This window comes from Phaseolus vulgaris, chromosome 5, assembly GCF_051622355.1.
Source record: "Phaseolus vulgaris cultivar YP4 chromosome 5, ASM5162235v1, whole genome shotgun sequence".
In the NCBI taxonomy this organism is placed as follows: domain Eukaryota; kingdom Viridiplantae; phylum Streptophyta; class Magnoliopsida; order Fabales; family Fabaceae; genus Phaseolus; species Phaseolus vulgaris.
In genome coordinates this window covers 42735798-42748774 of record NC_143502.1, presented here as the reverse complement: position 1 = coordinate 42748774, position 12977 = coordinate 42735798, and the positions used below count along the sequence as shown (strand labels likewise).

At 35.5% G+C, this 12977-nt stretch overlaps 2 protein-coding genes across 4 annotated transcripts; one reads left to right on the top strand and one right to left on the bottom strand.

The window, feature by feature from the left end:
- Positions 1–1332: 1332 nt before the first annotated feature.
- Positions 1333–3311, bottom strand: LOC150027660 (uncharacterized). Of its 3 annotated transcripts, none has more exons than XM_090302780.1 (3): positions 3224–3311; positions 2920–3071; positions 1520–2776 (listed from the first exon to the last, which is right to left on the bottom strand). In XM_090302780.1, exons 2-3 carry the CDS (start codon positions 2945–2947, stop codon positions 1572–1574), a joined length of 1233 nt encoding a protein of 410 aa, XP_090158906.1. In that variant the 5' UTR covers positions 2948–3071; positions 3224–3311; the 3' UTR covers positions 1520–1571. The 3 variants fall into 3 exon arrangements, with proteins under 3 accessions (XP_090158904.1, XP_090158906.1, XP_090158905.1); XM_090302779.1 differs by having other exon boundaries at positions 3177–3298; XM_090302778.1 differs by lacking the exon at positions 3224–3311 and having other exon boundaries at positions 1333–2776; positions 2920–3176.
- Positions 3312–3319: 8 nt separating this feature from the next.
- On the top strand, positions 3320–5099 carry LOC150027659 (putative ribonuclease P/MRP protein subunit POP5). Its single transcript, XM_090302781.1, has 3 exons — positions 3320–3595; positions 3696–3833; positions 4634–5099. Exons 1-3 carry the CDS (start codon positions 3418–3420, stop codon positions 4780–4782), a joined length of 465 nt encoding a protein of 154 aa, XP_090158907.1. The 5' UTR covers positions 3320–3417; the 3' UTR covers positions 4783–5099.
- The last annotated feature ends 7878 nt before the right edge of the window (positions 5100–12977 follow it).

The following is a 12977-nucleotide window of genomic DNA, read 5'->3' as shown; positions in this document are numbered from 1 at the left end:
AAGTTCATGTAGTTCCTCAAATTTGAAAAACTATAGTCTTAATCCCTAAATACTAAGAGACTAAAATAATTTTTTGAAATCGCTTTTAGTCGCTCAAATTTAGTATAGGACTAAAACCAGTCTTTTCAAACTTGAGGATCGATATCAGATTTACTTTAAAATTTAGGGCCTAAAGACATAAATTAAAGTTTTATAGCATTAGAACAACAAAGTACATCTCGGGGGAGGATATTTAAAATTAGATAAAAGAAAAATTGAACACAGCTGAAAGAAGTTATAAGAACAATACTATCCAATTATGGGAAAGAGTCTTATAGTTTAAATTGAAGTTTTGATACTTTGGAACTTTTGTCTTGTATAACAATCAATCTTTGTCCTGAATCAGGACGGAAAAAGAGCCACCTTCAACTCTGATGTGGACTTTGTTCTTCTTGGCTCAGGTTTGTGCTTATTTTTTCTATCATGTTCTGAAACATTTTTTTGGTTGCTCCATTTTTATTTCTTTTTTTCCTACTCAGTGAGTTTTTACTATGCAGCATTATGACAGACTGGGCCAATATGAAATTGCTCTTTCTAAAATTGATGAGGCTATTCATCACACGCCTACTGTCATTGATCTGTATTCAGTCAAGGTTTGCTAATATTCATACACCAAATTATTTTTAATTCTCTATTATATTTTTAATTCATACACCTAGGAAGACTTGGCCGAGCGACCGAGACCGTTGAAGACTCAATTAAGACGGCCGAAGACCACGGGTATTTGGCCGATGGCAGGCCCCCACCATGAGAATTTGGCCGATGGCCGAACCACATTACAATTAACGCTCAAACCGAGATCAGTGAAGCTAATCCATCATCAAGAATTAGGTAATGCAACCCTAAGCGGTATCCACCTCCATAAACGGGTCTAACAAGGTAGGCCCACTAGAATAATATAAATAGCACACATTTCAAAGGAGTAAGGTATGTCATTTATTACGATTTGCCTATCTGAGAGCTGACCACCCGCTTTACTGACTTGAGCGTCGGAGTGCCTTCACAGGTACCCCACCATCCGGTGTTCACCCGACGACCGAGCGTCGAGTGCTGAAGGATAAGCAGGAGGACGAGAAGAATCCCAGCTCACCACCCAATCACCTGACCGACCGAGAGAAGGAGAAGAAGACTTCAATAGTTCTCTAGGTCCCATCTCCCTAGCAGAACACTTTCCAAATATACTATTTTACCAATATACCTCCAGATAAATTAGAGATTATGATAGAAATCAGCTAACACTGATTCGGTCCATTATAGCAAATACTCATGACTAAACACTATAAATAAACATTCTTTAGAAGTATAATATACACTTTAATCAGTTTTCACTATATACTTTTAACACAGAGTACTTACTTGTCGGAGTACCTTCTTCAGGTCAACTTCGATCAACAATTTAAGAAGAAAATTTGAAGTGAGGAGCACCGAAATCATATAACTAATCTGAGATACTATCTAGACCCACTTTATCTATTTACCGTTTATCTATACAAATTTAATAATTAATAAATTCAGCAAAATTTTAGTATAATTTAAGAAAGTTTTGAAATATGAAAATAAATAACAGCAACAACATCTTCAACCATCTGTGCATCAATATCCAAACTGTCCTCAATGTCATCCATAACCCTTTCGCCCATATCACTGCCTCCAACATCTACATCCATGTGAACAAGAGGTTCATATGAATCAACATTATCATCAAACCTGAGTTCCCTTGAATTATCCACAATGGACTTTTGAGGAGCACTTGAAAAATTTCTGGCAGTGTCCTCGGCCAAACTTGTCCTACCAAATGCAGTTATATCTTTAATTGAGGACACAATCAGATCATTTGATGACTTCTCATAACTCTCCTCCTTGGAAATATCAGAAGCATGGGTGCAATTTATGTCTGTGTCTAAAACTGTACTTGTCTTGCCAACAGCAACAACATCTTCAATCATGTTCGGCTCAATATTCGACCTGTCTTCTGTGCCATCCATAACCCTTTTTCCCATACCAATGCCTCCAACATTTATGTCAAAATGAAGTTCACTTGAGTCAATATCAACATCGAACCTAGGTTCCATTGAATTACCTTCCATGGATGTACGAGAGGTACTTGTACCATTAGTGACAGTGTTCTTAGCCTCACTTGTCCTAGAATTGTCTTCCTTTGGAATTTCAGACGTATTGGTGTAATTTCTATCTGGGTCCAAAACCGTACTGGTCTTACCAACTGCAACAACATGTTCAATCATGCGAGTATTCATTTCATTCGGCCTCCCAGAAACCAGATTGGGTTCTGAATTATCCATACTGATTTCATCAAGTGAAAAAGAATCCAGTGATTGCCTTGACCTTGAAATGTGCTTCTGCAGTGACAAAATTGAAGCAAATGGACTTCTTGGAGGGGTGGGTGAAGATAACTGCTGCACAGTGAACTGTTCAGACTTTTTAAGAGGTGTCTTCTTATTCGTAATTATTCCTTTCAACAAATTATCTATGTCGGATAAAGCCTTCCTTGGCTTTGACTTGTTCCCTTGCAATGACTTGTTCCTTTGCAATGATTTCAGATCAGTCACTTGACTATCTGGGAAGATCGGAAAAGAAAATTTATCTACAGCTACGGGTTTAATCTGTAACCTCTCCTGCAAAAGACTAATTGCCCCATCCCCCTCTAGATCCTCAGAATTGCAAGAAAGCAATCCATCCAACAACTCATCAAACTCGTTCCCTTTAATGGCAGATGAATCTGGAGCAAAAATACATAATCAGTGCGTTTGAAGTATTGAAAAAAAGGGGAAGTAAAAGCGCACTGAATAGTCCGATTTTAGGAGGACAAAAATCAGGCCTGCCAGCACACTCATATAGTAGAATAGGGTAGCATTCACTCACCCATTACTTCTTTTTCCGAGGATATCATATAGGCTTCATCTACGTCAATTTTCTCAGCCAGGGGATCAAGAGTCTGAGACCCAAGCGCATCCTGGGAGGACAGAACACTTTCAGAGGTTTCTCGGGGATAACGATGCTTGTATCTGATTGGCCTGGCCATTATGACATTAAGCTCGAGTTAAACAACAGATAAAAGAAATACAAACATCACAGAGAACACAATTTAGACAGGGTATCGTAGTATTATGAGAGGGTACAATTTCAAAACGACGCGTAATACGAGGAGAGATAAACGAGGCCACACCGAGAAAACTTTGTGCTCTATCACAACTCAAAACACGTGTGCGCACTATTGGGCTTCATGACTCAAAGCCCATTAAAAGACCCTGTCCGTATTTCCTGATCTGACATTATCTTCTAGGGTTTCTTTTTCTTCCTTCCATCGATGCTTTGTGTTCTGGGAATTCGAATCTTCAATTTGCCTCAGCGCGAAGGATCATGGTGGGATTCAGAAACAGATACATGGTGATGGAGGTTTTTGTCAACCCTAATACAGACAAAGTGGGCAATGATTCTATTATAATTACACAGTTTAATGTCTCCAAAGCTGTGAAAGACAGCCTTTTGGAGAATTTTGGGGAGTGTGGTTTGGCTTCATCGTTGGGATCATTCCAAGGTAAGTGCTAATTTGTTTGATTTCATGTTTTTTTTTTTTTTAATTCTACACAATTTGATTTTGATCGTATTAACATTTGCTTTTTGTTTTTTGTGTACAGTTAAGTATGTGAATTCAATTACCAATGTGTGTATAATTCGGGTATCAAGAGAGGACTATCAGAAAGTATGGTCTGCCATTACAATGGTCACAAACATTGCAAACTGCCCCGTCATGTTTAATTTGCTGGATTTGTCTGGTAAACAAAAATAAAATCCTGCTTCGTTGGTTATTTTTTGGTTAATTTCTTTGGAAATATATTTGAATTGAACAAGGGAGAAAAGAAAAAAAGTGTGTGCTAGATATGATATCTCGTGGAAAAGGAAAATTGTGAAAAAATCGGAAATTTTGCATTGTGCTATTGCTTTTTTTTTTTTTTTTCAGTTTGATCCTCATATCTACGTGTATCAGAAAAAAAATGTATAGAGAGGTTAGCCCCTTGGAAGGATTTCATTACCCTAGAGGGTCATCATACCATAAACAAATTGGTCCAGATTTCGATTTAGAATCCTGTTATTTGCGGCACTACTATTGTCAGAAAACCTTTGTTTATTATGCTGTCGCTCGTCTTTATCTTTCAACAACAAAAGAATGACTTCGTATTTTCATAACATCGCAAGTGCCGGCCGACCACCCACCAAACTTGCTCGATTAACATCGCAAGTATTGGCCGAACGACTGCCCGCTTGCTCGATTAACATCGCAAGTGCCGGCCGCCGAACGCCCGCTTGCTCGATTAACATCGCAATTGCCGGCCGAACACCCACCAAACTTGCTCGATGACATTGCAAGTATTGGCCGAACGCCCGCTTGCTCGATTAACATCGCAAGTGCCGGCCGACCACCCACCAAACTTTTTTGGCATTTTTTATCAATTTGATTGCATCTAACTAGCCATTGGCCGTATTCATGATTTAAACATTTTCTTTCGCTTAAATATTTGATGTTTAACATAAAATTATTATAAATCCTGATATGAAATGTTAACTTGTGCTTCAGGAAGTATAAGGGCTTGTAAAAATGCTGCCTTGAAGTGTGAGGAATCAAAGTTTGAACAGTACAAACTCATGGTTGGTGATCGATTCTCTACTGCCGATTCTGATGGCATGAATTCTTGTCTCAACAAGATCAAAGTTTTGGAACACTGAATATTTGGCCTTCAACTAGTGTCTCATTGAAATTTTTCAGGTTATTTGCAACTTGTTTGCGTTCAATCACAAGTTGCCTCAGAATTCTAGGTTAAATTTTAATCTCTCTAATCATAGGGTATTTGTTCTCTCTGTGAGTTCAGTGCATTTCTGAGTTTACTGGTTATAGTAACTAGTGTATGTTATAGTTACAAGTTTCTTCCGTGAGAGAAGTGTCCTGGGAAAATATGTAAATTTGCGCCTTTGTAAAATAATACTAGATAGATTATTTCTAGTTATAGGAGACATAATTGCATAGGGAAACTTTTTCTCTTTTATATAGCCTGCAGCAAGGTTTATAGTAAGCAAACACTCTAATGAATGTTTTGCTTGAAGTAAATTAGAGCTTGTATTCGTTATCACTTGTTAGATGAAACTTCAATTCTCTCAGCTCCCCTTCTGGAGCATCAACATCACATTGCAAATGCTCTCCCTTAGGAGCGACCGAGACCGTTGAAGACTCAACTGAGAAGGCCGAAGGCCACGGGTATTTGGCCGATGGCCAGCCCTCACCATGAGAATTTGGCCGATGGCCGAACCCCATTACAATTAACGCTCAGAACCCCATTCTGAAAATTCTATTTGAAAAGCTCGTCTCTGAACTCGTTTCATTTGTTCTGAAAAACTTGTTTAAAGAATTTTGTTTTAAAAAGTTTATTCTGAAATGTATTTTATGTTTTAAAAAGTTTATTTTGAACAGTTTGTTCTAATTTTATTTTAAACAGGTAATCTAAAAATTACTTTTAAAAAAGTATATTTTAAAAATTGTAAAAGTACTATTAGAAATTGTGGGAATGGAGAAAGAAAAAACCACAACAAAGTAACAATAATAAAGATTGACGAGTATGGATGAAAATATGCTTTAAGTTCGGATGAAAATATGCTTTAAGTTCCTATATTTGAGCGAAGCTTAGTCGTTGTATCCATACTTTGAAATAATTTTATTTTTATAATAATGGTTGAGTTTATTTATTTATTTATTTTTCTTTTTTTTCAATTGAGTTTATTTACTCATTAAGGATATAATTTAGAATAAGTTATCGTCTATGATAATTTATAGGAGAAATAGCTTTGTATATGGTGAAATCATCTTAAATACTATTCACACTCTTTAATCTTAAAGTAGATACAACTTTATTCTCAGAAAAATAGATAAGACAAGTGAATTCAATAAAATTTTAATTTTTTTTCTTCACTCATGGGATATGTGTCTTTTTTTTTTCACACACAATCTTTATACATGCATTTTATTTATAAAAAAAACACGAATATATGTCCTATATTCTTACTTGATTAGCAACTTTAATCACACCTCATACTTATATACCTAAACCATCCAGAATCTCAAATTTTACTTATGTATCAATTTAATAAATAAATAAAATTTAACAATTTAAAACTGTTTATTTGTGTTTTGCATATATACTTGTCCAAAATCTTTAAACTTAAAATCCATCTTTTATTATATTTTAATGTTTTGTTGAAAATTATGTAAAAATACCTAATTTTTTTATTTATTCATCTGGTTAGATTTAAATTAGTAATTAATGTGCAACGTATACATTACACGTTGTGTGTTACATTTGATGCATTGACCTAACTTTAAGAAGAGTAGAATTATAATACCCCAAATATAGAAAAGACATGCTTCAATTATCACGCTATCACCTTCACTGCCTCCTGCATGTGCTGCTAATTCTGCCTCTAATTTAATATATTTTTATACCGAAATGTTGTCCATGACACTGTCTCTACTAAAAAAAAATTATTTGGTGAAAGGTGACCACACATTCAACGTGATCGAAGGCATAGAATTATTGTCTCTTTAAATCATTTTTTTTTCTCAAAATGTACAACAATAAATGATTGAGGTTTAAGAGTAGACACTGATAACTCATATGTCAAGTACTATAAGTTCTCTTACTATTAATTTCTGAGATGTCACAGTGAACTAACTAATTAAGATTAAGTTTTGGAATTTTTTTAATGTAATATGAGTTTTGGATAAAATTGTAGAAATTGTAGGCTAAATTTCAAAAATATGGAAAAAGGATAGTCTTTGAGCGTTCAAGATTTCTGAAAAAAATTTCAAATTTTGCTGAAATTATATGTTAGAGTATCAATAGAAATTTAGACAAAACGTAACAAATTTCAGGTCAAACAGATAACTATTGTGTTCCTGTTAGGGAGATGAGACCTAGAGAACTATTGAAGTCTTCGTCTTCCTCCTTCGGTCGAGCAGGTTGCTAGGTGCTTGGTTAGGATCCTTCTCGCCTTCGTGTCTTTGGCTCTCGGTCTCGGGTGAATACTGAATAGGAGTACCTGCAGAAGGCACTCCGACACTCAAGTCCTGCAGAAGGCACTCCGACACTCAAGTCCTGCAGAAGGCACTCCGACACTCAAGTCCTGCAGAAGGCACTCCGACACTCAAGTCAGTAAAGCGGGTGATCGACACTCAGGTAGGTACATATTACCGGACAAAATCATTATTAGACTTAATTAGACTTAATTACAGGAATATAATCACTATTAATGAGTCTATAATTAGACTTAATTATAGGAATATAATCACTATTAATGGGTCTATAATTAGTCTTAATTACAGATATTATGTGAGAAAAAGAATCTGTACGGTTCTGTACGGTTCTAATGCTATGGTTATATATATATATATATATATATATATATATATATATATCATTGCTATAGATGAGAGACAGATTGAATAAAACAGAGAATATTCTTTCATGGTATCAGAGCACAAAACTCTGATACCCGACAAACACAAAGCAAAGGCAACGGTGCACAACCATGGCAGATGCACCAGAAAAGAATAATGCCAACAATGCACCAGAAAAGAATAATGCCAACAAAGCAGAGCACGAAGGAGGAGGTGCTAAGAAGACCTACTCGTCATATGATCTCAACGCGAGTGACAATCCCGGAAACATAATCACGCAAGTCCAATTGCGCGGAGAAAATTACGACGAATGAGCAAGAACAGTAAAGATCTCGCTTCGTGCTCGGAGAAAATGGGGCTTCATTGATGGAACGCATATCCAACCAGAGGATGAGGCACCCGACTTGAAGATTGGTGGACCGTGCAGTCCATGATTGTATCTTGGATTCTAAACACCATTGAACCAAGCTTACGATCCACAGTAGCATATGCTGAGACTGCACATAACTTGTGGGAAGACATTAAAGAAAGATTCTCGGTCGTGAATGGACCTAGAATTCAACAACTAAGGTCGGACTTGTCAAGATGCAAGCAGGAGGGAATGGTGGTGGCAACTTACTTTGGAAAATTGAAGGTCCTTTGGGATGAGCTTGCTAACAGTGACAAAATTCCATCTTGTACGTGTGGTGGATGCAAGTGTGGGATTGGTGCTCAGTTGGAAAAACGAAGGGAGGAGGAGAAGGTTCATCAACTCCTTATGGGGTTGGATGACGCAAGCTACGGGACAGTAAGATCAAACATTCTGGCCTCAGATCCATTGTCGTCTCTGAACCGCGTATATGCTATGTTGGTACAAGAAGAAAGAGTGAGAATGATGGCCAAATCAACGGAAGAAAGGGGGTTGGTCGTGGGTCTCGCGATGCAGGCCAACTACAAAGAAAAAGGGTGTGGAGATATGGTAGAAAAATTAATGACGTGCAGTCATTGCGGTAAAAATGGTCATGACATGAAGGGATGCTTCCAATTGATCGGATATCCCGAATGGTGGGGTGATAGACCAAAAAGTGAAGGCAAATGGAACGGCAGGGGACGCCAAGGGATGCGAAACAAAGGTAACCCGACACGTGCAAATGTGGCACACGCTAGTGGAAGCAACAGTCAAGCCAACAATGACGACAAGAAACTTGAGATGGCAGGTCTGACCAATGAACAATGGAAGGTACTGGTTGATATGATCAGAAAACAAAAATCAAATGAATCAGAGAAAATGACTGGTAAGAGCATTTGTGTTAAAAAAATTTGTGCCATACAACAAATGTGTTAAAATGGTTCGCTCTGACAATGGAACCGAATTCATGTGTCTAAAACACTATTTCATTCAACAAGGTATCCTTCACCAAACTTCCTGTGTCGGGACCCCGCAACAAAATGGACGCGTCGAACGCAAGCATTGGCATATTCTGAATGTTGCTCGGTCATTACGGTTTCAAGGCAATCTTCCCATTAAATTTTGGGGGGAATGCGTTTTGACTGCAGGCTACTTAATCAATCTCACACCATCCTCCATTCTAAAAGGAAAAACCCCTTATGAAGTGATCCATGGATGTGTACCCAGCTACGCGCACTTACGAGTATTTGGTTCATTATGTTATGCTCATAATCAAAATAGACAGCGGGATAAATTTGATAGTCGTAGCCGAAAATGTGTGTTTGTCGGGTATCCATATGGCCAAAAAGGATGGAAATTATTTGATTTGGAAACATAAACTTTCTTTGTCTCTCGTGATGTACATTTTTTCGAAAATAAATTTCCATATTTTGAAGCCAAAAAGATGGACACTGCACCACCATTGCAAAACCCAATTATTGCCAACTCTTTAGAAACTGGAACGGACCCACATTTTCTTCATGAAGTTGCCTCCTCAAACCTAGATGAATGCATCGTCAACCAACCCATTGCATCTCCCATCCCAGCCAAGGAGGATGCTACCCTCACAGATGACTTCGACCACACTATCAACGACTACGATCCGTGTATAGAAGCCTCGACGCTACCCGCGGATCCACCGCCGCGTCCGACGGAGACGGCGCCGTCGGTTTCTTCACCACCGCTGACGCTGACGGCCGCGGTTCCCCTTGGGCGAGGGCATCGCGCGAAGCTGCCTTCCGTACGGTTACGCGATTTTGTCGCAGCCACCACGATACCGTCAAGCCCCTCTGTTACAGTAATAAATGATGTACCTTTCTCATTGGAATGTGTGTTATTTATATTATTTTAATGGGCTTACCTTATTGGGTCTGATTAATGGAATGTATCACACTTAAGATTGCATTACCTAATTCTTAATGATAGTTTAGTTTCATTAACCTTGGTTTGAACGTTAATGGTTATACGTGTTGGTCAACCTGATCGTGCGTGATGATATCGATCAGAAAGACCGAGACACATCATGATGTCGGTCGACGACACATATTCAGTATCAAATAATTTCACACAAATAAATATTCATTTCAACTCTCACAATAATAAATAAAAATTTACTATAAATCTTGTAAAACAAATTTAAAACTGAAAACTATTGACACAAAGATAAAAGTACTAATGTAAAATATGAAAGTGGATCCCAAGAACCTGAATCTGGTGTTATTTTGAGTAGATGCAATAGTGTTGGGTTTTATATGTTAAAAAAATGTAGCATGGGGCCATGATGAATCACATGACAGAAATGCTTCTAGAAGGAAAGGTGGTGGTGACTCATGATAATGTTAATGTCATGGCTGATTTGGAATGAGTATGGTGGTCACATGACAGCAATGCTTCTAGAAGAATGCTGCTCATAGGATCTCACAAATCTCAATAATTCATATCATCTACTATTTTTTTTCCATCACCTCCAAATAAATAAATAAAATAATTATACCGATCAAAATTGGATGAGACATAAAAATTTTGGTATTAAAGTTTAAAAAAATTAATGAATCTAAATAGTATAAAACAGCATAATTTATATATTAATTTGATTTAATAATAATAGAGTCATGATAAATATATAAATAATTATAATTTTTGAAAAAAAAAATTATTTATATTAATTACATTAAATACTAAATATTTATTTAAATGTTGAAATACTTTTTATTAGTGTTTTCTCAATAAAAGTTTAATAAAAAAAGAATTTAACTAAGAAAAAAGAGCGAGAGAAAAAGAGTAAATATTAAAAAAAAATATTATTTATTGTGATATATCTAAAATTGAATTTCCTTATGATAAGAAGTGCAATGTTTGTGCATAAAATTCTCCATCCCCGGCTCTACCTATTGTCACATCTTTGGCCCTCTTGCTTTGAACTTTTCACCTTTTGAACCGTTCTTTCCACAGAACTTGCACTTTGGGGTGTGAGTGTAATAATTGTTTCAAATAATTAAGGACTTTTCTCTTTGCAATTACCATCTCCATCACCTTTCATCAATTTTGTTCTTATCTTTTGTTAGTGAACACTGTATGAATATGTATCTATGAAGGTGTTTCTTAAGCTTTTCATGAACAATGTTCTGTTCAAATTTTGTGATTCAATTTTACTGCATAACAAAGCTTTGGATTCAGAACTATTCTCAACAATATTTTAATTAACTCACCATACAAAAGTTGTGAGTATCATTATTTACTCCACCACCTGCTTGAAAAAAAAAATTGAAATTATACAATAATATAATTTTTACTTTTAAAATATTAAGAAGTGGTGTTTAAGTCTAACTCAAACTCATAAAATCGATCTATGAGATCATATTTTGTTCTCGAACGGGTGTTGGGGTCTAGAGAACGATTGCTCTTCTACTCCCTTCGGTTAGTCGTTGTCACTCTAATAAGCTTTTTGCTTCTTCTTCCTCCTCTCGGTCGTCTTGTATCACAAGGTGAGATGGTACCTGTAGAAGGCACTCCAACGTTCAAGTCAGTCAGGGTGTCAACACTCGGGTGTCAGAGTACTGTAGATAATGACATACCTGGTTCTTGAAATTTGTACTATTTATATTACTTCATTGGTGGTCGGATTAGGAGGTTGGTTTATGTTTAGTGTTGTGTTAAACAACTCTTAATTGTGGATTAACCATGCTGACTTGGTCAATCCATGGTTCGTCGTCATGGGTCGGTCGGTCGCGTGTCATCATGTGACCTTCTCATTGTGGTTGATTGGTTGAGTTACTGACCGACTCAATGAGTGAATCGGTCGTCCCAGTACATATTTATAAAATATCTTAATCTTTAATTAAGATTAAATTTTTAACAAAAAATATCTTAAATAAATATTATTATAAAATATAATTATTATTATTATTTTCTTTATTCATTCTAAGTGATAAAGTCATAGTAATTTATGTTAACAAAGAAACATCAACGTATAACATTAGACTACCTTAACTATATAATCAAGATAAATGCATGGAATCAAATTTTTGTAAAAAAATTCATTTTAAAATAATTAATTAAATATAATATGTATAAAAAAAATCAGTAAATTATGTAAAACCTTATATATCAAATTACGACTTAAACGTCATTATATTTTTTACAAACATTTTCACCTCCATCTAAAATAATAACCAAAAACAAATATCAGAATCATCCGAAATTAAATAGGACGAAGGAATGAGACGACCACTGCCCAATATAAAAACAAGTTAACATGCAAAAAAGTGAAAAACAAAACAGTGAACAAACAATGGTTTTTGAAATAGAATCTCTACTAAATAACTAAAATTCTAACATTTAGTTAAAATTGTATTCTATACACTTATAATTTTAATTCTGTATTTCTTTTTAAATAAATATTTCTATTAAAATCATGTATCACTATTTATTTCTGTTTCTACAGAAGACGAACATTCAAGGTGATAATAAATAAGTGTATTTTTCATCATGTGTATAAGATAATCGTTTTTTTAAAGTGTTATCAGATATGGACAAAATCATAATCTTTTCATTTATATAATCATGATTTTATCTTGAATAATTAAAGTTAATTAATCAAGATTCCTTAATTTGTGTTATTAAAATATTACGTTGGATACATAAAAGACGACCTATTTATTGTATACCGTGAAACCAAACTCATGACCTAAATTTTATTATATAGCTAGATTTATGCTATCATAATAATATTATTATGTTAAATACATGAATTGAAAATTGATTAATTTATTATATACAATGAGATCCATGAGCTTACAATTTTATTTTAAAAATAGTTTTGGAGTATTTAATGAATTTAGTTCCTTGTACGTAAGTTTTACGCGTTCCGAGGCTGAATCAGTTAATTATTTACCCACTTAACTCAAAAACTTAAAGCTAGGGTACATCATTGCGTTTTTGTTATTAACCTGGGGTATCTATTTTGGCTTTTGCAGTAACATGGCCAGAAACTGGTGGTTGGCGATGTTGGTCACGACTTAAATTTGGATAGAGTACCGGTACTGGTAC